Source organism: Brachypodium distachyon, chromosome 3, assembly GCF_000005505.3.
Source record: "Brachypodium distachyon strain Bd21 chromosome 3, Brachypodium_distachyon_v3.0, whole genome shotgun sequence".
In the NCBI taxonomy this organism is placed as follows: domain Eukaryota; kingdom Viridiplantae; phylum Streptophyta; class Magnoliopsida; order Poales; family Poaceae; genus Brachypodium; species Brachypodium distachyon.
In genome coordinates, this window is record NC_016133.3 from 37,305,317 (window position 1) to 37,331,407 (window position 26,091).

General features: G+C 46.3%; 4 protein-coding genes and 1 non-coding gene across 8 annotated transcripts; 1 reads left to right on the forward strand and 4 right to left on the reverse strand.

Annotated features, from left to right (window-relative positions):
- Window positions 1-1,452: 1,452 nt before the first annotated feature.
- Window positions 1,453-2,461, reverse strand: LOC100830537 (heavy metal-associated isoprenylated plant protein 23). The gene is made up of 2 exons (XM_003574398.4): window positions 2,011-2,461; window positions 1,453-1,916 (listed from the first exon to the last, which is right to left on the reverse strand). The coding sequence occupies exons 1-2, from the start codon at window positions 2,177-2,179 to the stop codon at window positions 1,627-1,629; spliced, it is 459 nt and encodes a 152-aa protein (XP_003574446.1). The 5' UTR covers window positions 2,180-2,461; the 3' UTR covers window positions 1,453-1,626.
- Window positions 2,462-5,381: 2,920 nt separating this feature from the next.
- TRNAG-GCC lies at window positions 5,382-5,452 on the forward strand. Its single transcript has one exon. It is a non-coding gene; the product is annotated as a tRNA-Gly (tRNA).
- A 441-nt stretch (window positions 5,453-5,893) lies between these two features.
- LOC100839924 (pentatricopeptide repeat-containing protein At5g12100, mitochondrial) lies at window positions 5,894-11,186 on the reverse strand. Of its 4 annotated transcripts, none has more exons than XM_024462481.1 (4): window positions 9,977-11,186; window positions 8,581-9,898; window positions 7,456-7,521; window positions 5,894-6,838 (listed from the first exon to the last, which is right to left on the reverse strand). In XM_024462481.1, exons 1-2 carry the CDS (start codon window positions 11,021-11,023, stop codon window positions 8,963-8,965), a joined length of 1,983 nt encoding a protein of 660 aa, XP_024318249.1. In that variant the 5' UTR covers window positions 11,024-11,186; the 3' UTR covers window positions 5,894-6,838; window positions 7,456-7,521; window positions 8,581-8,962. The 4 variants fall into 4 exon arrangements, with proteins under 4 accessions (XP_024318249.1, XP_024318248.1, XP_014755733.1 ...); XM_024462480.1 differs by adding an exon at window positions 8,394-8,469 and having other exon boundaries at window positions 8,581-11,184; XM_014900247.2 differs by having other exon boundaries at window positions 8,581-11,184.
- A 1,135-nt stretch (window positions 11,187-12,321) lies between these two features.
- Window positions 12,322-13,499, reverse strand: LOC100840229. The gene has a single exon (XM_003572120.4). The coding sequence runs from the start codon at window positions 13,354-13,356 to the stop codon at window positions 12,595-12,597; it is 762 nt and encodes a 253-aa protein (XP_003572168.1). The 5' UTR covers window positions 13,357-13,499; the 3' UTR covers window positions 12,322-12,594.
- Window positions 13,500-16,939: 3,440 nt separating this feature from the next.
- LOC100840535 (LOB domain-containing protein 20) lies at window positions 16,940-18,738 on the reverse strand. The gene is made up of 2 exons (XM_003572121.4): window positions 18,564-18,738; window positions 16,940-18,331 (listed from the first exon to the last, which is right to left on the reverse strand). The coding sequence occupies exon 2, from the start codon at window positions 18,201-18,203 to the stop codon at window positions 16,989-16,991; it is 1,215 nt and encodes a 404-aa protein (XP_003572169.1). The 5' UTR covers window positions 18,204-18,331; window positions 18,564-18,738; the 3' UTR covers window positions 16,940-16,988.
- Between the last annotated feature and the right edge of the window lie 7,353 nt (window positions 18,739-26,091).

Here is a 26,091-nt window from a genome sequence, read left to right on the forward strand (position 1 = left end):
ATCTCTAATTTAATGATGAAATAGCTAAATCCACCGGTGTCATGTGACACCAATGTTAACGAGCCAGCTGCATCCATAGACGACTTTTAGCTAATCTTTTATGCATATCACCACTCAGGCGCCTGATTTAAGTAAAATATTTTAATCTCAGTCTACATAACAAGACCGTTGGATTAAGACGAGCGTGCTACTCTCTCTCCTCTACCGACGTCTACGTATCTGTAACTAAAAACTGTTAACTTTTCAATAGCAAAACCGTTTTTTATTAGAGGGAAAATCTTTTTGGATTTGTATACAATTTTTAGCTTTGAGCTCGAGTGCACCGGGTGCACCATAAGCCGTTGAGTGCACCGGATTCGTTATCGGACGAAGTCTACGGAAGCCCAATGCATATCAGCAATGGTGATCTTGCTGAGGTCGATAAGGACTGAATGGGTCTAGCCTTCTATCTTCCGCCTATGCGGCCTGTACCTCTCCGCCGCTCAAAGGCCTAGGGTGGGCCTGGCCCATTAGCGCGTGGGAATACACACACGCTTTGTTTTTTTTTTCCGTAAGGCGGTCACGATGTCTTCGGTGCAATCCGAGGCACAGACCTGAGAGCCCGTCTCCCGTTTATCCTCGTCCGAATTATGCAGGGAACCGGAGAGCAAATCAAAACTGAGTTCGGGTCGATTCAGCGGGGACATAATAAAAGCCAGGAACATGGCCCTGTCTCGTTCTAAACCCTGCTGCTAGGATCACCGAAAGCACAGGCAGCCTCACGAATATGGACAAGAGGGAGGAGAAGCATAGCGCCGCCGCCGCGGAGGTTGAAGCCGAGCAGAGCACCACGCAGGAGAAGAAGGAGGAGGCTTACCCAGGCGGGGTGCCCTTGACACGCGCCTTCCTCGACAAGGATATCGCCCTCGTCCACCGGTTCCAGCGCGCGTTCGCGGGCTTTCGCCGCCGCGGCCCATCCTGCAGATCTGGCCCAGTGCGAGCCCAAGTAATTAACCGGCCTGTTTGACAACGTTGTACGTACGTGTGCGTACTACTCCTGCTGTTGTGTAATCACGTACGCGCACTGGCGGAGCCACCGCCCGGCCAGCTAGGGCAATTGCCCAGGCTCCATCCCGTATTCCCGTGACATACACTAGCAATTAGTGTTGATTAAGTGATTTAAGGCTGATTTTGTTGGGCAAAATTCTATGAGGCGGCCGCATGCAGTATTTGCCCAGGCTTGCTGAGCCGGCTGGCTCGGCCCCTGCGTACGCGGATACGATGTGTCTTCGGTAGAGCTTCTAGTTGTAGAGTGCCCTTCTTTCTTCTTTTTCGGCGCTGTTGACCTTGCAACGATATTGTGCTTTCATATATTCGTAATTCTTCCGTTATCTGATGGTAATAGAATCCAACTGAAAGATTACTTGGGAAAAATATATTATTCGTAATTCGTTGATAAGTACAGTAGTACGCTTTTTCTCAAGGAGTATAATTGATTGATTGATTAGGATGGGCACACGCAAGCAGCATTCATGCGTCACAACAACGAAAAAAACAGTACTATGGAGTACTAATAATAATATAATATTGTAACTTGAAAGTACAGCAGAACCGGAAAACATACAGCAACTCAAATCTGTAAAATGTCTACATGAGGGAGCAGGCGTTGGGGTTGTCGTCGCTGAAGAGCGTGGCGAGGCGCTCCTCCTGGGCGGCGGAGGCCGGCATGACGGCGGCGTCCGTCTTGCGGACGTGGCCGGCGGGGGCCCGCTTGTCGTACACCGGCGGCGCCATGTAAGGGTTGGTGTAAGGCACGTAGGGCCACAGCTCGGCCCGCTTCCCCGTCGACAGCGCCCGCCGCAGCACCCGCTGCGGCTCCACGAACCCCTGCACCGTCACCTTCTGCTGCTTTCGGTTGATCTCCACCGTCTGAACTCCTGCACATATAACCCAATTCAATTCAACCTCAAATGTTATATATATGCAACAAAAACAACAGATATCATGTCATGAACAGCTTAACGCACGTACCTCTCATGGTTGCGAGGGCGTTCCGGACCTTGCGCTCGCAGCCGTCGCAGTCCATCCGGACCTTGAGCTCCACCGTGTAGAACTGCCGCCGCTTCTTGTGCCGCCCCTCGCCGGTGCCTCCGCCCAGCCCCAGCAGCACGTCCGACAGGAACCGCAGGGTGCCTCCCATTATTTGCGATCTATCTCACGCTCCTCGATCAGCTGCCTCCGAGAGAATACAGGAGACGTCAGAGCTAGCTAGCTAAGGGAGATTTATGCTTGCTTGCTTAAGCACACGCTTAACTGACTGGCTGGCCTATGTATGCGCTGGGTTTGTTGGCAAAGAAACGCGGCCCCTTTCTTTCTTTCCCAAGATGCCTTATTCGGTTATTCCTTCGTGCCTTTGCAGCGGCAGCTCTTTCTGCTCTCGTGCAATCACGTTTTTCTTCTCGCGCGACCTCCTCCAACAAAACCAGACTGATCGATCCTTCTTATATGGCCTTTCTGAGCGACAGATTGGCCTCCCGAATTGATAATTTACAACCGTTGCTAATAAACTGTAAAGAGGTCATACATATTCTTGCTTGCGCCGCTTATTCTGAAACTATCGGCACGCCCTTTCTGTAACAGAAGCATTCAGAGGACCAGAACCGTGTGAGCAATATTCCCTGCTAGCGAAACCATAAAACTAAGTTTAAGTGCAGCACACGGTTAGGTCAGCCATAGTAACAACATTAGATCACCAATTGTTGTGTGTAAAGTAATTACGTTGTCCATAAGAAACTTGCATACGTCCACCTAACGACTATTGTGAGCAATATTTTTCCTATCTTTACACCATAGATTGCAGGAAACAATATAACTTTCACATGTTTTTTTAAAGGAGGTCATGTTGTCTCCAATCTCTGCATCGACAGACGACAGTCGTCATATAACTTCAACATGTTTCGAACAAAATTTATGATCGAGTTTCCTGACAAAACATAATAGACTGATATAAATGATCGCAAATTTTAAAAGTTGTATAGGCAACGGTTTTCATTCCGTTGATGCTCTCAATGTAATTAAGGCTGTCTTTAGGAGCCTAATTATTCTTTATAGCCTTTTGTAATGGAATCACATTATTGGAACAAACTAGCCCAGCTAGTTTTGACTCCTTAGCATGAGCGCTCCCTTAGCATATATGCTGCGTACCGAAGCCGGCCCGAAAGATGACTAAGAGAATATGGGAACTTCTTAACGCACTGTTTGAGTAGGAGATCTAGAGGGACCGAGGAGGGATACAGTGACCTGCTAGCTAACTTGGAACATGTACCTTCCATCTATGCTTTTGAGAAGTTGCAACCTAAGTTTAAAAGATATTTCCTTAGTGATGTCCTCTTTGCTTCAAAGGAACTACATTGAAATTTTAAGGATTCTATTTCTATAGAATTTTTCTTTAGAGCTACCTTGTTTCGTAACGGCTGTGATATAATAAATTCCTCATATAGGCCCGGACGCCCGGTCACTAATTCGATGTGGCGAAGACATTGGTCTCAAGGAAAAAAAAGTAGTACCTACAGCTAGTCTGTGAATAGTTATGCATCAAACTGTGAAAACAGGATAGGCTCGATCTTTGGTCATTGAGGGCCTCCTAAGAAGATCTACCAAATTTATCGAGTTGATGTTCTAAAGAATCAAAACGGTTGGTTAAAGTCAACAAAAGTTTTCACCTGTCCAAGGTGTTAACAAGGATTGGTCAAACCATCTAGAGAAGTCAAACAAGTTACCAAACAAGAGAGGACCCAAATGGAGAAAAATACCCAAGTGCGAGGGAAAAGGACTCTGAACATGGGTGTTGTTTTTGTGGTCATAACGACTGGCTTCTAAACAGAGCTTGCAAATTTCTTTTGATGAATTTTACCCACAGAAGCTTTAAAAAGAAATGACATTGGCCGGCATCCCCCAGCCCTTCCTGACCGTACAATAAGTTCCAACGTCTGAGATCCAAGAAGATAAGGAACACATCATCAACAACCTCTTGTAAGAGTCTCCGGTGCCTTGAGATCTCACCTGCGTTTGATCTAAGCCGTTGTTGCTCCGTGGTAAGGAGCTCAGCCGTCTTTGACAAGACTTCCTCAGCACATAGTCGTCATGGGTTCATATGACCATAAGTGGTGACGATTTCGAACCGTCTGTGATTTTTTAGCACCTAGCGATCTCCATCTTGATTAGATTGCATCCTAGGATAGGAGGAACCATTAGCTAGCAATAACCTTTTTTGACAAAGAGACGATCCCTGAAGCATGAGAGTAGAGCCACTCTTTTTTGGAAAGAATTAAAGATGGGTTGTGGAGCATCGCGTGCCGGTGGTAACGATGACGACCGATATCGATCAAGATTTGAGATGCTAAGCCTGTAGCAGGGCATTTAGTAGCTACCCGTCGCTCTCGGAGAACTCTCTTTTGCCCATGATCAATGATTTTGCGCTAGCTTAAATGGTGTGTTCCAGAAAAAGGTTATTTTCCAGAATAAAAGAGAGCTCTTGTATGCATGTGCTGCATAATTTGAAGATCTACGTGCTTCTGGTTTGCACAAGAAGCTGCAGCCGCATGTTTAGCAAAGTAGCAGTGCCTGCCAGCCTGCTGATAGATCGGTAGCACCATAAAAATTCTGATGTCTCTGGCTTTACCAGTACTGATGGTAGGTAGCAAAAGCGTTTGGGCGGACAGGACCGCTCACGTCCAATCTAGTATGCCCTGAAGAAGTTGTAATCAATTAACCAGAAAACAAACAAATAGCCCAGCCAAAACTAAGCTGCGTACAGATAGAAACACGACAAAACCTTTGCAGAATACCAAACCACAAAAAAGTCCAAAAAATTGCTTGGTAGGTCCATTTACCGTGGGAGATTGATAAACACGTTTAACCACGCAATAACCAAAACCCTCCTTGCAAGCAAAAACATTAGGATATCGGGTGATCTACGCAGATGCAAAAATTCGACCAACTATATATAACAAAATAAGCAACTCTTACTGTGAACGGGGTCGGCTTGGTCGATACATATATATTATCAAGATAAACTGAACTCCATTAACGGGTTATATAAAGAAACTTTTGAACCTGAACGCGCAGCCAAAAATTAGTTCGACTGGTAGGAAAAATATATTCTTATATGGGTAGGAAAAAGAATCTTAGAAGGTAGGCTGCGTACTAATGCAAAAGTAATGCTCCCTCTGTCACATGTTAAGTGACTCAAATTTACCCAAATATGGATGTATGTCTAAAAAACGTCTAAACACATGTAATAGAAAATCATTAATATGGGACAGAGGGAGTACCATTTTATATACACTGCTTATTTATTTATTAATTGATAAATCTAGTCAGTTGGAATTTTACAAACAGGGGCACCAGTGGTCTAGTGGTAGAATAGTACCCTGCCACGGTACAGACCCGGGTTCGATTCCCGGCTGGTGCAGATTGGATTACGTTTTTGTCTTGCACTCAAACCGGAAGAACAAGCACATGTTAACTTCAACTCATCCATCAGAGAAGAGTGCGCTTTTTTTTCTCAGATATTGTATCGTGATGCTGTTCGCTGGTTCATACATCCACTCCAAAGAAATTGATAATGGAGATTTGCTGTTTGATTTGCCAAATAGAGTGGATTCAATGAGCAAGTATAATGGCGAACTGAGCTAGGGTTGGTTCCTTGTGGTGGAACCAGCCCACCCAGGTTCAAGTCTCCGATTTGACGTGGGTGTTCGCATTTTTCTGGATTTATTCCAGAAACTAACATGCGTTGTGCTTTCAGTGGGAGTGACGTACCCATGCGTGTGTTCATAGGGGTGAGTGTCTGCGTCTGTACTGTGTTTCCTAAAAAAAAATGATCAAGTATAATGTGTTTAGGTTGCATCACTAGTAGAACTCATAGAGCCGCATAGATGTATACACAGTGGATTGTCAACAAGAAATAGGGTCAATGCTGGCTGGGGTCTGTGGAGATGCTGATCTTCACGACGCTCAGATCATGGAAATCTCTGAAAACTTGTCCAATACGTGCAGGTAGTCTCCTCCACAGTCCACCTCCTTACATCCTTCAGATCAACCTGGACTATGCTTTTGTAAGCCTCCGTTGATTGGGGCTTCTATGTTCTTGATGGCCATTGCACAGCACATGGCAACGGAACGGATCGGCAGACGGCATAAACACCTTGTCCTTGCGGATGCTCAGCATGCAGAAGCTGCGGCCTGCCTTTAAGCAACTCAGGATGCCAATGCTGCCTGCCTCCCCGCAAAAACACAGTATGCCAATGATGCTTCTTCGAGATAATATCTTCTGTAAAGCCAAATTCATAGGATTAGCCCAAACACTAGATCCTACACATTTCGTGCCACTTCCTCAATTCCTTCTTCCTTCTCAAATGTCTTTGTTGAGTAATACTGCCAACATAGCAATTGGCCAGCGCTTCTTTTCCGTTGTTTTTTTTTGACTGAAAACTGTAGGAAAGATTCTGACAATATAAATATATTAAACTCAACCAGAATATTTACAAGGAGAAAGAGGGGGGAGCAAAGAGAAGAATAAGCGGCCATTAAGGCACTGAAGAGACAGAAACAAGCCGGTCCAGCAGAGCCGATCTCACACTGTGCGGGAAACGAACACTCTGACGAGAGATCTCAAGTTTGAGCCCTTGAAACCAAGCTAGTCTAGTAGGAGGAATCTGATTGAAGATGCAGCCGTTCCTCTGTTTCCAAATGTGCCAACATGCTGAAATCAAAAGCTTGTTTTCCGTTGTTGTCACCTTTCAGGCTGAAAATGGTTTAAGACATGAAGACAAGTCCACGGCGCTCCAGAGTTAACCTGATAGTGAAACTGAAAATGGTGAAATCGTGGAAGATAACATGTACCTCACAAATACACAGCCTCTTAAACTAATTTTAGTTAACAAGATGAACATAATATTTACCATGACACTTTCTGATACTATTGTTACAAATTCAGGCTGGGAACATAGCTACTAGGTAACCTGGACTACTCACAGGAGTGGTAGACAAATAGGGTGAGACTAAACGAACTGATCTGTCAGTGATACTTGGTCGTCAATTTAGTAACTTAGAGGCAGTTATTTCTAGGTCTACAGAAAGTTGTACCTCAAAATTGTAGTTTGAACTTAGAACTAGTATGAGGCTAGACAAAAATGAAGAATAATTGATCTTAAAAAGAAAATCGATAGGCATACAAAAGGCTAGAATCTTTCTTGTAAAAATTTGGTTGTCGTTTTACGTCTTATTCATTTCTATAATTTTCTGGTAGTAAATGACAACATTGAGCAAAGATATTCAAGAAACTGCATCCAACTCAAAGTCACATGTCAGTGAGACCACTCTGTTCAAATCCTAGAATACCAAATGAATGTGGTGGAAAATCCTTAATCTATCCAGGATCTGGAGGTAGATGAATAATAAAGCTGATCTTACTTGAAGGTGCACCGCAGCTGAACTTTTCTTGTGGATTAGGTCTTTTCCTGATTAGATATCGTTCTCCTGTAAATTGGGTGAAGGGCACAGATGTTATAAAATGATTGTCAGTATGAGGAATTGAGGATACAATGCAGACCTAATGGGTCTACATATACTCGTTGTCTTCTTCAGAGATTGGGACATTTGATAGAAAAACTGGTGCATATAATCCATTCTCTGTCACTTGTTTCTTTAGAATGTTTGGAGTCGTGGAGTCTACGTTTAAAACAACCAAGCATAAAAATATTTAATTTTGTCATGTTAAAATTAATTAGTACAGTTTTCACCAACAGTACTTATATATCATTATAATTAGAGGGGAAAACAATGGAACATATGTATTTGAGAATGGAGACTGATAAGCAAGAAAGAACAGAGGCAGTAAACTTGCAAACATAACATCTATAACAACATATTCCAAAGTAGCTACTCCTACTTTTCAAGCTGCAATGCAGGGGTCCACTATAATACTGTATCGTACCAAAATCTAATTTGAGTATTTGTACTAGGCACTGTATGCTGTATCCCAACATTTAACGGATCATACATTCTCTATTGATATGTGCAATATCCATGAAATAATTTCATAAATGGGAACTCCGTGAGCACCCAGATACTAGCATCAGTATCTGGGTGCTCAAGGAATTCTCATTTATCACCAAGAAAGTAAAACCCAACTGTCCATTCCTGTTCCACTCTCTTTGATTTCACAGCGTACTCACAATGATGACACTACACAACTACACATATTAGACACAATATCATGTCATCCCATAATCCCTTCCATCTCTGCATTTAATTCTAGATTTTAAAAAGAGCACCTTGCCCTTTCAAGATTCTCGAAAGGAATATTTTAAAAAATATAAACTAAAACTTAGCTTAAGATCATACATTACATTCGTACGTAGAATTATACATTAACTGCATAACCAAGTGCAATGGCAACCTTCTTGTGTTAACAACTTCCAAACTCTGCAACGCACGATCTTTACATGCTTTACTTGACTATTAAATAGGTTAAAGATAAATTAAATGGGATAGAAATCCATAAAGTGGTATATAAAAATAGTAACTTATAACTACCTCTTCCACTTTCTGTTTATGGCTGCTCAGTGCTCAGTTTCATTTAGGTAATTCATTCTCATAAGCTTTCATGATGCTGGAATGATTTAACAACATCATCAACCTTCATGTGCATTCAAACACAAGATGGTCTTGGAAACAATATTCTGCAATGGCTCAATAGGTGGAAAGTCAGTACTCTTCGCCATTAGGTTGGGAAATCGTTACAACATTTCAAATTGGACCCTCTGTACTCTTATCCAGTTCACAGTTAGTCCTGTGTGTACCATGAATTCCTATTCTCTGCGAAGGTTCACTAGGCAAGGAAAAGGAATATTTACAACTATTGGGTTACCGTGAGACAATGCCCCAATTCTCAATTTGTGCTCACTATAATTGTATCCTACTCACAGTTAGTCATGGATGTGTAATCACCAACGGCTATTCCTTTATCTGACATCTCCTTCCTCAGAGCTTCAACCTTAGATTCCTCTCCACATTTTGCATAGGCATCAACCATGATATTATATATGCCACTGCAAGGAACAACATCCTTGTCTAACATTTGTTGATACAGATTTTCCATTTCATGTACTCTCCCTGCACCGCCCAATGAACTAAAGAGCATCCGATAAGTTCTCGGTGATGGTTTGATGCCACATTTCCACATTTCTTTCTCAAGCTCCAAAGCTCTATCAGTGTTGCTCCTGTAGCAGCATGCCGATATTAGAGTATTATAGCTGATAACATCAGGAGCTAACCCATAATTTCTTAAGCTGTCAAGTAGTTCCTCTGCTTCAGATATCTGAGACTGCTTGCAAAGACCTTTTATAAGCAAATTGTAGGTAACTATACTTGGAGGTACCCCGCTACTCTTCATCTTCTCAGCTAACATAAAGGCCTGATCAGTGGAACCACACTCTATATATGCATCTATGATAGCGTTGTACACCTGCGCACCTGGTAAAACATCTTTAATGAACATGTCATCCAAAATAGCTACTGCTTCCAGAATTTTTCCGTTCTTGCAAAAAGCATTGACAATTGAACCATAGGAGACAACATTTGGCTTTAACCCCTTCTCTTGCATATCAGAAAGTATAATGAAACATTTTTCAAGTTGCCCAGCCCTTCCATAGGCATCAATGAGTGTATTGAAAGTTTCCACGCTAGGATTCACTCCATTCTTCTCCATCTCTATGACCAAATCATGTGCTTCCGTGATCCTTTCTACCTTACCCAAACCATTTATTAGCGCATTATAAGTGATGTGATCAGGCCTAATGAGGCGTGACTTCATCTGCTGAAAGATCGAGAAGGCCCCTTCAAGGTCTCCAATCTGACAATAGCCATTGATTAGAGTGTTGTAAATAACCGTTGTTTGGAGCAATCCAGAATTTACCAACGTCTGCAGTACCTCTTCCGCCTTTGAAATCTTACCATCCTTGCAAAGACCATTTAGCAAGATACTACAAGTGTAAGCCCCAATCTTCACACCCTTCTTCACAGACTCCTCAAACAATGAAAGCATGGTCTGAGAGTCTCCAGTTCTGGAATGGCCATCAAACAAAATGCTGTATGTGAAACCATCCGGGACCATCTTCCGTGATGCCATTTCATCCAACACAGCCGCTGTTTCACCCATCCTGCCAGCACGGCACAACCCTGACAGGAGCACATTATATGTGATCACATTGGGCTTCAGGCCATGACGCAACATCTGACTCCAGAGCCTGAAACCAGACTCCAGGTCTCCTTTCTTGATGTGTCCATCAATCATTGTATTGTAGGTGATATGATTTGGCACTACAGCCTTCTCCGGCATTTCATCAAACAGCTTAACGGCGTCACAATCTGTCCCTGCCTTCCAAAGTCCAGCGATGACCACATTGTATGAGAACGCGTTTGGGGCCGGCGCGCCATCGCAGCCCATCCGACGGAGCATCCCGACGGCCTCGTCGAGGTCACCTGCCACGACGCACGCCTGGACGGCCTTGTTCCATGTGAAGGTGTCCGGGCGCGCCCTGGCGGCGACTAGGAGCTCGAACGCGCCGCGCACGTCAGCGTGGCGGCCGAGGGAGAGGAGAGACTCGAGGAGCAGGTTGCAGGAGGAGAGGGACGGCAGCGGTGCGCGGGCGTCGGCGAGGAGGGATAGCAGCCGGAGCGCGCCGTCGGGGAGGCGGAGCCGCGCGGAGGCAACGACGAGCGCGGAGGCCGCGTCGCAGAGGAAGGAGGGGGCCTGCGGGTCGCCCGGGGAGGCGGCAGCGGCGGAGGCGAGGGCGTGGTAGAGGTCGGGGACGGAGGCGGCGGGCGGCTGGGAGGAGATGAGGAGTGATTTGGCAACGTCGACGGAGGCGTGGAAGCGGCCGGCGGCGAGGAGGGAGGCGAGCTCGCCGACGAAATCTGCGCCGGCGGCGGGGATGGGGGAGGAGCAGAGGAAACGGCGCAGGAGGAAGCGAGACATTTGGGGGGCAGTCCCATGGATTGTTTCGAGGGGTTTTGGGAGGGTTTTGAAGTGGTTGCTGCCTGTTTCAGTGCTTCTGCTCCATCGAAAAATTTGTGGCAGCGTCAGCGTCTTGGGTTGGGAGGTTCAGTTCGATCGTGGCAGAATGAACGGTGGTACCTGAACGTGTGTTTGCCGCGGAGCTTTCAACCAGAAAACTATGGAGAGGGAGCCGATTATCCGCATCACTAATTTGTTTGATACGGTATTGTTTAATTTTATGGATGTGGCTATTTTTAAGTTGTCTAATTTTTAAGAAACGATCATTAAATCTAAGTCGACGTTTAAGAACAGTTAGACTAAGATCTGATGGTCATCTCCATTCTCTCATCTCTCGCTTGTTATCGTTGGATTAAGATCTGATAACTAACATGTCAATTGATCTCTAACCAAAAAACATGTGACTTATCAATAGCGAAACCATAATTTTATATTAAAAAAGTATTGCTTAGTTTTCTTTTGCAGGGTTACTCGTACACTGAAGTTTCAGAAGAAAAAAAAATGTGTTCCTTCTGGTGATGGTGCAAGGCATAAAGCAAGATTAGTTGCAAAATGTTCTAGCTAGATCACAAGTAGGTAGGCATGCAAATGGAATCTTGTTTATGTCCTTCTAAATCCTCAGTGATTTGATAATTATAAGAGAAGACAAAAAATAATGTAAATTTGAAATTTTGCTTGGAATTGAGACATATCACATATGTGGGATCCCAAATACCTATTCTCTAGAAGTAGGAAGCACCAGGATGAAGTGTGTTGTCCAATTTGACATCAAAGTGATTTCCATGGTGGTCGAGCGAGCAGAGCTCGCCGAGGTAGGAGACTGGGCCGAGGGCTTCTCGGAGGACAAGCAACACGACAGGACAATGAGAACTAGGTGATTCGACTCGACTTGACCGTTCTCCAGTGAGCACCTCATAACAGCTGTAGGCGTCCAATTTCAAACCAATGTGTCACACCGTTCTCCAAATCTGGACTAACTCTTACTAACCTCTCTTTCCCGAGCTTTGCAGCCACAACTTCCTACACGATTGCAAGTGGAGAGAGATAGATGATGAAGAAGAAGAAGAGCAAGGAGAGAGAGAGGGGGGGGGGGGGGCAGGGAGAAAGAACAAAAGGGAAAAAAGAAGATGAGAGGTTGACATGTGGGTCCACATCAGGCCTTAGCATATGGCTCAAGTATGGCTTCATGTGAGCACCCACAAAGTGCGTTCGATATGCAAGTTTTTGTTCTCAAAAGAAAAATCGGAGGAGTTGAGTTATAAGATGAAAAAGATCAAAAGATGATAAACCACAATAAGATATTCTGAAATGATGTTCTTAAAGAAAAGATTGATTGCCTCATCATATATGTGCAGCTGCAGCTCAGAGAAGAAAAAATGGTGGCTTAGTAGTCTCCTGTGTCGCGGAATTCTCACTCTGTGTCATGTACTATATGCAGTACAGTAAACGATCCAAAACTGTGTGTTGTCCGGGAATGATGGACCTGTACAACCAACCGAGAAACATTCTCCTTTTTTCCGATCTCCACACGATCAAACGAGACGGTTTGTCGCTGCCCCGGCCGCCACCGTGGCGCCGGCGCGTCGGAGCGCGCGGGTGTAGTTGAGGATGGAGTTGATCCGCTCCAGCTTGAGCTCCTCCCGGAACTGCCGGATGAACTGCTCTGCCCGCGCGTTCACCTCCGCCTTCCCTTCCACCTCCTCCAAAACTCCCCGCCCGCATCCGTATCGCCCCTTGACCTCCTCCAGCTTCATTACCGGCCCCCTTTTCTTCCTTGGCACCTCCTCCTTCGCCACCGTATTATTGGCCGCGGCAGCTGCTGGTTCCCGCCTTGCCCGTGCCAGCGCGTACGCCTCGTCCAAGCTGATGGACTCCGCGTCTTCCTCCTTACACTCTGCCGCGGCAGGCGCGCTTGCTGGCGCCGGCTCGCGCTCGCGGAGCTTCGGCGGCGCCACCCGGCAGCTTGTCGCCTCATGCGCCTCTGGTTCTTGGAACGCGCAGCGCGGGTCCTGATGCAGCGGCGCCGGCGGGGAGTAGTACGGGACGCTGTCGTCGCCGCCGCCCGCGGCGCCGGAGGGGAACGAGAATAGGGAGATGGAGCGGAGGCTGTCGAGGACGAGGGTGGATGCCGTGCGAGAGAGCCTGCGGCGGTTGCCGGCCGGCGGCGCGTCGTGGACGTGGGCACGGGACATGACCGCGATGGCGCCCACGACGACGTTGAAGAAGATGAACCACGCGGCGCCCGGGCTCAGCCACGGCGACATCGGCCACCACCCACCAAACTCCGCCGCCATCGAATCGAATCGAATCAAATCAAACACCTCCCGGCCGGGTGGATCGATCGAATCCCGAATCCGATCACCCGCTCGCCTCTCTTCTTCTTGCCGTTTGCTCTGTGTTCAATAATGCGATGTCGTTTGCTCGAGGTGAGCTGTGCGTATGTATAGGCTCTGCTCTGGACTAGACCGTGACAGCTTCTTGCGGCTGTCGATAAAACAAATTAAACGAGGGGGGGAACGGAAAGGTGAGAACGGACAGCATGGAATGGTTGCTTTCCCCGCGCCGCGTACGATAATACACTGCTCTGCCAAAGGTTCGGCGCCACTGTTGCTTTTACTCCTCCTCCTTCGCTCGCGGCATGTGTGGTTTGCAGCAACTTGGAACCCGGCCAGGTAGGCAGGCAAGCTGCAAGCAGAGCCAGGAGAGCAACCAACCAGCCAGAAGATTCCTTTCGGCTTCGGGTCCAGGCCCCCAGCGATTGAAAATTGAGCGGCTCCCTTGTTCTCATGCCGTTCACGTGCTCCGTCATTCGGATTTTTCGACCTTAATTAGCACAGTAATACTCGTCACTGGGACACCGCGTGCACACGGTAAGAGCATCGTGGACCGGTCTTTGACTCTTTGTTTATGTTCACCGTTGCTCTGACAGATCGTTTTCTGTTATAGTTTACTACTCCCTCTCCATTCTAAATTCTTGACGGAAATTTGTGCAAATATAAATGTATTTATTTTTAAAAAACGTCTAATATTTCAACCGCAATAGTACAGTGCACTAGATTTTGCGGTGTGGACGAGGTGGAAGTGGAATTGACCTCTTTTCCTGCTCTCGGGAGAGCTGGAGCCTGGCCACGAAGTTTGGACTAGCGTGCAAGACACCGCCGTGCAGGCACTCGGTATGGGTCGGCTACTTGCAACTAGTCGACGTGTACAGGAAAATCTTGCCTGTATCTCGATCGAGGACAGATACATCAAGTCATCGACGCCGACGTAAGCGGTAGATTCCAACCTAACCTTACCTAGCAAGCAGAGAAACCGGAGCAGGGGAAAGAAGGCAAATTAAGCCAACTTCACCAATCGCATTCAACGTTTCAACAAAGCCAACCTATGTCCGTCGGTATCACCGTCTCGATCAACAGATTTATTTTATCTTTTCCGCAGGGAATCAGCTGTCACGTTACCATGCGCCCCTTTTCATTGCACGTGATGTGAACCGGTTAACCAACAATAAAAGGCGGTACGTGGCAGGAGTAATCTTGTGGCTGTTGTGGAAAAGAAAAGACTTAGTACTACCCGGGTCAACGTACGTGTGAAAATTGTATTACGTGGATTCGCGTTACAAATCGATCCAGCGGCGGCCAGCGTAGCATACTTAGCATGCTAGGGACCTCGGCATGTCGGCATTTTGGTCCTATGGACTTCAGAACCGGGTTAAAAATTGATTTTGTTTTATCTTATTGTCTGTTTTGACGGGTTGGAAATGAGCTAAGGGAGGTGGAAAATATAATATGGTTTTGCTAAGTTTAAGTCGCCTGATTTTAAGGATTACTCGATTGCTTAACGTCGGATCTGATTTGATTTGTGCATGAAGATTTGGAAAATATAATATAGGTTTTGTTATGTTTAACTCGTTTGATTATTAGTCAGGAATCAGTCGATTCCCTAGCGTCGGATCTGATTTGTGAATTACGATTTGGAATGAGTGATGACGGAGACAGGGGATTGGGGATAACAGCCAGATACTAATCCGACGGCTCTGGTGTGTCCACGGAGATCTAAGCATTTTGGTTGAAAATCAGTCGTCTAAGGCATAGCTACACCCATAAATGTAAATAACCTACCACATCACCGTCTGTATCATTGGGTACATAAATGCAATTATGTCCATCTCGTGTCACAGAGTGGAATAAAATTGAAAAAAGAGTAAAATGGACAAAGGATTATCGTTAGCAGCATTAGTGTTGTCATGTATGTATTGTTCGGACAACCTCCAAATGGACAAATGGAGGCTCTTCCTGGCAGTTGCCCTAAGTAGGTTATTATCAGGAGAGCAGGCTTTGGTATCGTCGCCTTCGGTGGCACTTGTCCGCAGAATTTCTTAATTAATAAAACGATAATGTCTGTCTTGTTAATCTTGTTCGATCTCTAAGATAAATATTGTATTTCTAAAGTTAATGTCCTTAGTTTTCGCAGTTGGAAAGTAAAACTTTGTATTAAATCAGCAACAAGTAAGATGGATCGGAGGGATATCACATTTTTTAATACCAATTGTCCCTGAATACTATTGTTCTTTTTTTTTAAACTGTTGTCCTCGCTGTTTTTTTTAGATCATTGTTTGTTCTGTCTTACCCAATTCGAATGGATTAAATACTCTAATTCCAAAACAAGTAATGGTCCATGGAGAAATACTTGCTTGCCAACAGAGGTCGATCGGTCTTTCGGTCGATTTGGTTACCAGTACGTTTATATTTGTGCTGTGCGTGTGCGCTTGGTGCTAATTACTTTTTGCTTCTTGTGAGGAACACGTGAGGAATTGCTCAACAATTAATGACTGTTAGGCCCTAGTGTAATGATGTCCGTCCATGCTGGAGTACCTTGCTCATTCCTTACTTCTTTTCTTAAAGAGAGCAACATTCCAATCCTTTTTTACTTAATTTATTTGTTCTTGTATCTTTCTCTTCTATTTGGGAAGTCTTTCGGTGCGGAACGGAGATGGAGTCCACTGAATTGCAAATCTCCAACCGGTTTGATCCTTTCCCTTTACAAAGAGGTTTATAAGCAATTGTTTACACATGTTTAATCAGTTCATGACACTCCATTTTCGCTCACTACCTAATTGCCGATGCATGGGCAACTACCAAAGCGATGCTACTTTGCCGGATCTTTCTTATTAAAAGGACAAAAAAAAAGGAAAAAAAGTTTATTGGAGAATGGAATGGCGTGGAAGATGCATTTGGGGAATCCCTTTTAATAAATCTCGTTTTAGGTGCGACAGTATGGACGTGGTCATGCTTTGCAACAGCCGGGCCCTGATCTATGGTGGGTTGTGCCGTGGTTCCTTTCCTTTCTGCATGTCTTCTGCATATTTACAACGGTGCGTTACGGTGGGCTGTAAGTGCAAATATCCGTCGCTATGTTATTTTGTATCTCGTCCAACACATTATTCATATATGCTAATATGGATATTTGATTACTTTGGCATATTTGTAAATGAAGACACCGTTATTTCTAAGGAAGCTGAAAAATCATTATACTAGTCATGAAGTTGCACAAAAAAGTGCAACTTCATACTAAAATATACGGCTACCCAATTAAAACCAAAGCTTTATATAATTTCGGAACACCTGTAACTATCTATAAGTAATATTGGATGGAGAATCAACTGTTGTAATATTCAACTTACAAATAAAAATTTCTGGTCCACTTGGAATTGAGGCACGCTATATCATAACTCTGAAGAAGTACTATATATTGAATTGAGTCGAAAACCATTGCTCTCGGAGGATTCTAAATCAACTTGTGCTATTGCTCATGGGGCAATGAGTTGGCGAAAAACATTATAGTTTCTACAGGCTCTCTCACGCTCAAAAAACTTCAAAAACATAATTAAGCTCATGAATGGAAATTGAATCGACGGCACATGCATGCATTAGAGAGAAGAAAATCCTAAGCCTAGTCTGCAATGTGAGGACTCAGCTAATTGCGATTCTTCAGCCAGTGCCATGTTATAGTTAGCATCCTCCTCCTGATCAATCTCCTCCTTGACACTGGCGGCGATGTCGGCGTTGACGTCGAACGCGTCGACGAAGGACGCCACCTTCATCTCGTACTCCTTGTGGTCAATCTGGCCGTAGTGCTCCTCCTCGAGCTGATGATGCTGCCCTGCAAGGCCACCTGAGGACATCATCGGCGCCAGTTCCACCGCCAGCTTGTAGGAATGATCATCAACGGCGTCACAACCGGAGTCGTAATCGAAATGCTGCATGACGTCGACGTTGATGTCGACGCTGCCCGGCTTGTTGCTGCTGGCGTCTTCGGCGGCCCCGGCGCCGTTATTCTTCGTCTCGTAGTAGAAATAGTCGTACAGCTGTTGTTGTTGCTGGTGCTGCTGTTCGCCGTGATCTTGCGCATGCGGGCTGTTGTTGTTGTTGCCGTGATCGGCATTGTTGTCGTCACGTATGGCTTCTTGGCCGACGTAGAGCGTGTCGATGTCGACGACGGCGTCCATTGCGAGGCTGGGCTGGTGGTGGTTGGAGGACGTGACCTCGAGATCGAGGTCGGCGGCGTCCATGACGTCAGGAGGCGGCACGCCGGAGGCCGCGGCGGCGGCGGCCTGGCGGCAGAGTTCGAGGTGGTGGAGCAGGGCGGCGAGCTCGGCGGACTCGAGCTCGAAGGTGTTCTCCAGATCGAGGATGATGCGGTAGCAGCCGCCGACGGGGTCGATCGCGCGCATCTCGGCCTGGTAGATGAGCGCGTTCATGGCGGCGTCGCAGAGCTCCGGCTTGATCCGGCGGAGCGTCTTGAGGATGTTGCTGACGCCGAAGAGACGGTGCGCGTTGAGGAAGCGGCGCTGCTGGTCCGCCGGGAAGTATGGCGCCAGCGGGCAGTCCGGGTTGCACTTGCGCCGTTGGTACTTGCACGCCGCGCAGGCCTGGTTCGTCGACGACGATCCACCGCCTCCGCCGCCGCCGCCACCGCCTGGGTTGTTGTTGTTGGGGCCCGGGCGCGCGGTGCTGTGGCTGGGAAGATGATGGTGGTGAGGCTTGGGGTTGTTGGCGTTGGTGTTGTTGGTGATGGTGGAGGAGGAAGGGTTGCTGGTGATGGTAATATGGAGGGAGGAGGCGGCGGAGGAGGGGGAGGTCATTGCGGCGGCAATGGCGACGGAGGGGACGGACGTAGCTGGCTGGCTTGGCTGGGCGGGCTAGCGAGGACGGAGGCGTCGGTGGAGGGGTGGCCCGGGCGACTTCGTAGGAATAGGAGAGCCCACGGGAGCTGGCGATGCCATTAGTTAGGAATTAGCTCGGCGATGCCTATTAAAAGGGATCCATGCAAGGGAACTGGCATGCAGCTCAAGCTGGATCCATTCAAGGGCGGACGACCCGGTAGTGCAAGGTAGGGCGACCGCCCTACCTTGATTTTTGCTTCAGTTACGAATTGGCGAATATTAAGGAGATGAAACGGGGAGCCAGAGGGCGGGATCTTTTCGTGAGGTGACGGTAGATACCTGCGGTGGAGGCGCTCGCACGAGGAGGAAGACGAGAGACGGAGCGAAGGGGCAGGGGCGCTGCTCAGCAGCGGGATGGGAAGGGAGGGGTGGCCGCGCTCGCTCGAAGAGGAAGACAAGCGAGGGTTTCCAAGTCTGTCTGACCTCGTCCTTTCGAATTCCACCTTATCCTCGTCCTTTCCCATTTCACACACTGCGGCCCCATCCCAAATCATCTGCGTGGCGATGGTTTTCATCTTCTCCCTTTTAGTGCCGTCCTTGCCGGCAACCACGGGCCAAAGTCGTTTTTTTTTTCTCTGAATCTCGCATCTCTCTCTCCGCTAGTGTTGCTGCCGCCAGCAACCGCCGTCGTCGACAGTCATCTCTCACATCCTGATCTGTTTCCATTCTTTTCGTTGTTAATTCGACATGTTCAAATCGATTGTGTTGGAGAAATTGCTGGAAGGATTCCATTGTTACCCGTAATGGTTAAGCCTAATATAATCTCACTGATTAGTTCTTTTTTCTACCCTAATAATAAAGGGAGGAAGACTTCCTTCGTCGTTTGGCGCGTGCGCATATTTGCAATTTACCCCTTCCTTTTTTAATAAAATCAACGCAAAGTCCAAACTCCATACGGAACTGTGAATTATTCCGTAAAAACTGGGCTTTTGTGCAATTTTGCACTCTCTCCTACGGTCCGCCATGGAGCAACGCCCGAGTTCGCCTCTGTTCCGGCGCCGACGGCGGCCGCCCGCCATGGACGACCTCCCCGCGACCATCCCGCCCCACCTGGACCCTCGTAGACCCCGTTCTCGCCTGAATCGAGGCCGGCGGCGCTCCGCCCAGACCCCACGGGCTCCCACGTGGACACGGCGACGATGCGCGGGCATGGACAGGAGGAGCGGCGGCGGCGCAAACGGGCGCCAGCGGCTGCAGCGCACGCCGGCGGGAGCAGCAGTAGCACGCACGGTCAGGGCCGGACCAGGGGAGAGCGGTGGCGGCGCGCACGGGATGCGGGGCGCGCGATGGGGCAAGCGACGGCTGCCGGGTGGGCAGAGGCGCACGCAGACGGCGGCGGCTCGGTGTGAGGGGCGAGCCGGCGACTCCTCGCTGGGAAGGGGACGAGCAGAGGAAGAAGATGGGAAAGAACAGTTACTTGGTAAAAAAAAAGCTTCACACAACTAGAGAGAGACCTCAAAGCTCTGACCCACCGGCAGAGTTCCCTGCTGTCACGTTAAGAGTCGTCCCCCTCCAAACAGAGTGTCGCACGATTTTTTCCTAAAAAATTCTGTCTTCCAGGGAACCTGTTAGAGAATTAGAGATGCTTTTGGATGTTCAATTTAGTCTTAGCTCTTGAGTTTGTCGTCATGATCGTCGTTTACTGGAGAGCTACGTTTTGTGTGAGCTACTGATGCAACATGGTTGTCGCGGACTAGGAACTTTGTTTGTTCAGTGGATAGTGCAGAGTGCAATTTCTTCGGTTGACTTAGTCTAATGAAAAACGATCCACTCAAATTGCAATTAAGAGTACGGAACACACAGAAGACATCACATTAACAACGCAATGGTGTTTCTTTTGTTTTTCTAAACTTGTTTTAGGTAAATACTCCCTCCGTCCCAATTAAGTGATGCAATATTACATGTATCTAAACACTTTTCGGTATAGATACATTCATATTTAGTCAAATTTGAGTCATTTAATATGGAAAGAAGGGAGTACATTACTAGGCACAATTAATAAAAATGATTTTGACATCAGTATGAAAGTTATGGACGAGCAAAGTATTGTTTGGGCTAAAATGCATATGGTTTCTTTAGTTTTGTGTTTTCTTCATGTGTTCTAAATGCTAGGTCCATAAAAACTTTTGATCATAATGGGAAATAGAACACCTTCTGGCAGACAACACACATGCCATGCTTGACTTTATATATATGAAGTAAATGACACTTTGGTTCCTACACATTGTTCCGTGCATTTTGATTAAAGTTATGTTGTTGATCTTTTATGTAACATGAATTTTCATGTTCAAATGTTTAATAGTCCGTGGCAACGCATGGGCATTGTACTAGTCTAGAATAAGAATTGCAGTTCGGTTTATATGGTCTTTATCTCTAAAATTATTGTCCATCGTGAAAATTTCAGTTCAGATCTTGTTGTTGATTAGAAAATTGGATTGGAATTGATGCATATGCTTTGAGATTTTGTAGGATTGAAATTTCCTCAACAAGAGAATTTTGTGTTTGCTAACTCCACTCTTCAGTTCAAATGAACTTCATTACTATCCTATAAAAATCTCTAAATACTCATCTTGTTCAATAATGAAATTGGGGGCTAGCTCCTTTTACTTGAAAAAACTCTTCACAGTTCAAATTAGTACTACAACTATTTTGTTCAAGTGTTGGTTTCGATGTCATCATGTACAGTTTTTTATCCGTATATTGTGCTAAAATATTCCTTGTTAGTTCTCAGAGCTGTGAGACGTGGTTTGCAAAAAGTGACCAGACTTGGGCCAAAAGAACACTGCAACTGGACCAAACACGGGGTTCACCTGGACATGAACATGTCAGACTTGAGCCAAATCCGGTCAGTCCGACATTGAATGTTAATGCCTGGTTCGCCAACCCGGGTGAGACACGATGCTCTACGAAAAGCCTAACCTGCGTGTACTAAAAGGAATAGACGAACCTGGGCAGGACAATGCCGAGACCGATGGCATTGATACCTAGACCCCTAAATCACTAGACTTGACTCGAGTTTTCGTTCTTTTCCCACTTCACACCTTGTTTCCCACCCCCACCCAAACCATCTATGTGGCGACGATTCTCTCGCTGGCCATGTCCTTCTCCCTCTAGTGCTACCGCTGACAACAACCACGGGCCAACGCCGTTCCTTTTCCCTCCATGACCCTCGCATCTCTCTCTCTCTCTCTCTCTCTCTCTCTCTCTCTCCGCTAGTGTTGCTGCCGCAAGCAACCACCGTCGTTCGCAGTCATCTCTCCCAGCATGTTCCTCCCTCTCAGCGTGTGGGGCACCAGCAAGTACAGGAGCAGGTAGAAGGCGCCACCGACAAAGGCCATTTGAGGTCTCAGAGTCTTCCCTGATCCCCTCGGTTCAGACCTCTCCCCGTTTCTCCGACCTGGTGACCAGGGTGCCAAATATCTATGGATGTGTCCGTATCTCAAGTGCTTGATTTTTTTAAGCAAAAATTTTCATCTTAGTCGATAGTATCAGAGCCACTCCCTTCTCTTTTGTTATGAATCTTAAAGAACAACGTAGATCCAACGGCTGAACAATCAACTTATCCCTAACAAAAGTCATGTGATTTAGATATAGCAAATCTGAATATCTATTTTTTAAGTATGTAAGTATGTAGATGTTTCTGGAACCAAAAAATATATAAAAATATATATAACTATATATTTACTCTTATAAAGAACTAATTTGATAATCCACCTCCATGTATTTTATCATTCTGTAAAACATTGGATTATTAGAAAGATATATATCATTAAGATTATTACTCATTTAACATCTTCTATACTGAGATATACCGTGAGATCTGTAATATGATTCGTGATCTCGCAACGAATCTCTTGACCTAAAAAAAGTGTCCTTTCTCGATACATAACATTGTATAAGTCAACCCAAGTCGCTTCTTCATCTCCGGAAATCTGGTAAGGTACTTTTGGAACACCAATGGGCATATTAGATTAATATTATTAAATTTAAGTAAGAAAACTATACTTTAATATGGAAACGTAAGAATGGAAATCTATACTTATATACAATGTGACATTGTACTTGCATGAGTTCAGATAGTATAACCTGCTTGTGAGCATTTCAAATATAAAAGTGGATCCCAAAAAACAAAAGAAAATTCACCCATACAAATATTGAATGTAAAAAAACAAAACATTATATAATAATTATTAAAAAAATACAAACTAAACACATTAGAATGCATTTTTGCAGTCATAAAATAAACATCGAATGTTATATGTCTGATATACGAATTCGCCTCACCTCATCGTATTTTTGTGCTCCGCCTTTGGATCCATTGTTTAGTTACCCGTTGAGAAATGTCGTTGTACTGCGTGAGATGTACGTACGTGGTGGCAGGAGATCGGTGCATGCCAGTAAGGATCAATGGAAAGAGTAGTGGGTGGCTCTCAGCTCTTACAATTGCGGGTCACGGGCGGAGGACCCGGTAGGATTTGTGCCTCAGTTACGAATTGGGGGTGATTAAGGACGCGAGGTTGGCAAGGAGAGATCCGGGCCTCCAGGCCTCGGCCCACGTCAGAGAAAAAAGTCTTATGATTACTGTGATGTAATTTGTTTTTATGTCAAAGAAAAAAAGTACATTTTTCGTCTGAAAACTTTGCCTATTTCCTCATTCTTTTAACGACGGCTCATTCAACTTTTTTCGATTTCTTTACATAATAGAATTTTTATTCGTGTAAACTTTGTATATTTCCTTATTCTTTTAACCATGGCTCATTAGTTTTCTTCAATTTCTTTTTGACGTCGTTTCCAATACAGATTTAGTCAACTTAGTAGCAACGAGTTGGACCTCTCGTGGCGATGTGGTTGAAAATATTTTTGTTGTCTGCACTTAAGTGAGATAAAACTCACCACTACAAAAACCGTTACTACTGCAAGCTCACCCCTGATGCAGTAATAAAAAAGCGTCAGGACAAATGTACACATCTGACACGTTTTATAAAGCGTGTCAAAGGTAGCAACTGGGAAGACGCGGCAACAAACAAATCTGACACTCCATCGCAAGAAGCGTCAAAGAAATTGTACACCTTTGACGCGTGCGCACTACTGACGCTTGTTTACTTAAGGCATGTCAAGAGAGTGTTACACAGCTCCGACGCTTGCTACGCTTGTTTACATCTATTTTTCCTCAGAACTACCATTTTTAATCCTATTTGGCTTTCTGGTCGGGCTTCCGGCATAAAAGATACTGAGGCTGGCCTGGGATATCTAGCTTCGGACCGGGGCGCCGCCTATGACCAGGTCTACTGCTTGCATGTTTATGTTCTGCATCTATATCGAGGTGCGGTGAAATCAGACCTGGGCATTCTTGGGCCGGGTTTCAGGATGGGCTTTGCAAAGCCCGACGGGAAAATCCTAAACCCGAAAAAACCATCATTTTCACATTAGAATATCATTTTTGGGATAAAAATGTTTTTATACCATTTTTTAGAAAAATAATATTTATTTATTTTGGGTTTTTTTGGCCATGCTTTGGACAGGAAACAATGTCCGGGCCTGGCCCGGAACGCCGGGCTTCAGTTTTAACGTGGCTTATGAAGAAAATAATAAACAACAGATAACCATCAAAAAAGGAAAACGATTTTGTTATATCTAAGTCTCACGATAGTTACAGATAAGTTGATTCATCGGCCATTGGGTATGATCTATATTTTAACATTCGAATGTACGATAAAAAGGGAAGAGTGAGATAACATCCAAATAATAATCCAACGACTCTAATATGTTAACTGAGATTTAAATTTTTTCTTTAAAAATCAGGCGACCGGAATGCCAAGAAAAAATCGAGCAAAAGCCGGAAAACAGAGACACGAAGACAGAGAAAGCAATGGGAAAAGAGGGTCTAATGCGTCAAACCGGACTAACCAACGAACGATGTTAACCATGGGCATGTCACGTGCATGCTGTTACCTAGAAGGCTAGAATAGTGAATAGTTAATCCGGCAGGAAAGGACACACCAGAGTTTAAACATAGTTAAATCCACGGGGGAATGTTCTCGCAGGTTGCTGCTGCGTGAAACAGCCGAGCCAGTTAAAATTTAATTAACGTCCAACTTGCATGAACTACACGTGCTTAACAACCCCAAATCAACTCCTTTCGTACGCGACAAGCACAAATCAAGCCCCTTTGTACGCGTAAAGAGAGTATCATACAATCTTTCTTGTGCTTTTCTCGAGCACATATACGTGTTCCCACTCACCTTTTCCTTTCTTTATGCATGGTGAAATGGACGGGCAGGACGGCAGAAACAACAAGAAGGAAGCTGTCGCTGTACACGCCATCCCCATAGTCCAGTGTGTATATATACAGTACACTGCACTCTCAGTTCTCACCACCTCATCTGCCCTTGCCGTCTCCACTGAAGCGCGCAGCAGCAGCAGCATCTCGTTGCAAAATCTTTGAGAGAGCAGCTGGTCAACAAGAGTCAAGAGCGACCCAGAAGGAAGGCCAAGAGGTGTTGGATCGGTAAATTAAGATCCGATCGATGGCGGCGGAAATGTCGTGGTGTTGGGGGGTGGTGTCGTCGTGGCTTCTCAGCCCCGGCGCGGCGTGGTTCCTCTTCTTCAACGCCATCGTGGGCGCCGTGGCCGTCTTGTCATGGGGCGCGGGCGCCCACCACCAGGCCGGCGAGGGGAGTACGGCGGCGGCGTTGGCCGCCAGGCGGAGGAGGCTGACCCGGAGCGCGTCGTCCATGGTGATGGAGCGCCTCCGGTCCATGTCCACCGCCGTGTTCCCTTCCTTCCACGTGCAAGAGTACAACCCGTTCCAAGAAGCAGAAGCAGAAGCAGAGGAGATCGTCAGGCTGCAGGCGGTCAGTATGGTGAAGCCGGATCCAGATGTGGTACCAATGGCGTGCGCGGCTGCTGCTGCCGCTACGGTGGAGAGGGGGAGGAAAAAAAGCGAGCCGGAGAAGGCGCCGGAGGAGTTTGAGTTTCCCTTTGTTGTGTGCGCCGAGCGGTGCCGGCGCGCGTACGGGGACGAGGCGGAGGAGAAGGCGGAGGTGAACGCGCGGGCGGAGCGGTTCATCCGGCAGTTCCGGGCGGATCTCAAGCTGGAGCGGATCAACTCCATCCTCCTCAACAGAAGCCGCTGCGCCGGCGCCGGCACCGGTACGGTAGCTTAGCCTTCCACCGGACCGCCGGCGCGCTTTGAGAGCTGCTTTTGTTGTCGTGTTTACTCGGTAGAAAATCGATTGATTCGTGTGTTCAGAGATCGGTACTTGTTCGATTCGATCTTGCTGGCTCCTTCTCTGTGCACAGCCGCGCCTCTATTCGGCTTCTTGCCCAAGCCCGTGCATCGCTAATATGGGCGCCTCCATTGGGCTTCCTTCCCAAGCCCATGTATGGCTAGCCCATGTCTCCGAGCATCGTGGGCTCGTGCGGAAGTTTGTTTATCTGACAGATGTTTTCCCCTCAAAAAATAAAAATAAAGAAATCTGACAGATGTTTCTCAAAAAAGGGCCAAGGAAGAACTGTGGGTGCAGTAGAAAAACTAAAGCGAGGAAACCAATCGTTGCTCGGGGAAACATTTTGGGCTCCGTATATTACACCGGTAGTGGGCCTAAATACGACGAGCCAAACAGGCAGTGGATTGACTGTCGACTCATGGCCGTCAAACCACATTCTTATCTGCTGCAATTCTATCCTAGCCCTAGCCACCAGGAGCCAGGCGGAACCCTAGCTGCCAGGAGCCTTCGGATTTGGTTCCCCTCGTCTCTGACCGTCTAATCGGCAGTCGGAGACGAGGGGAACCATAGATCAACGT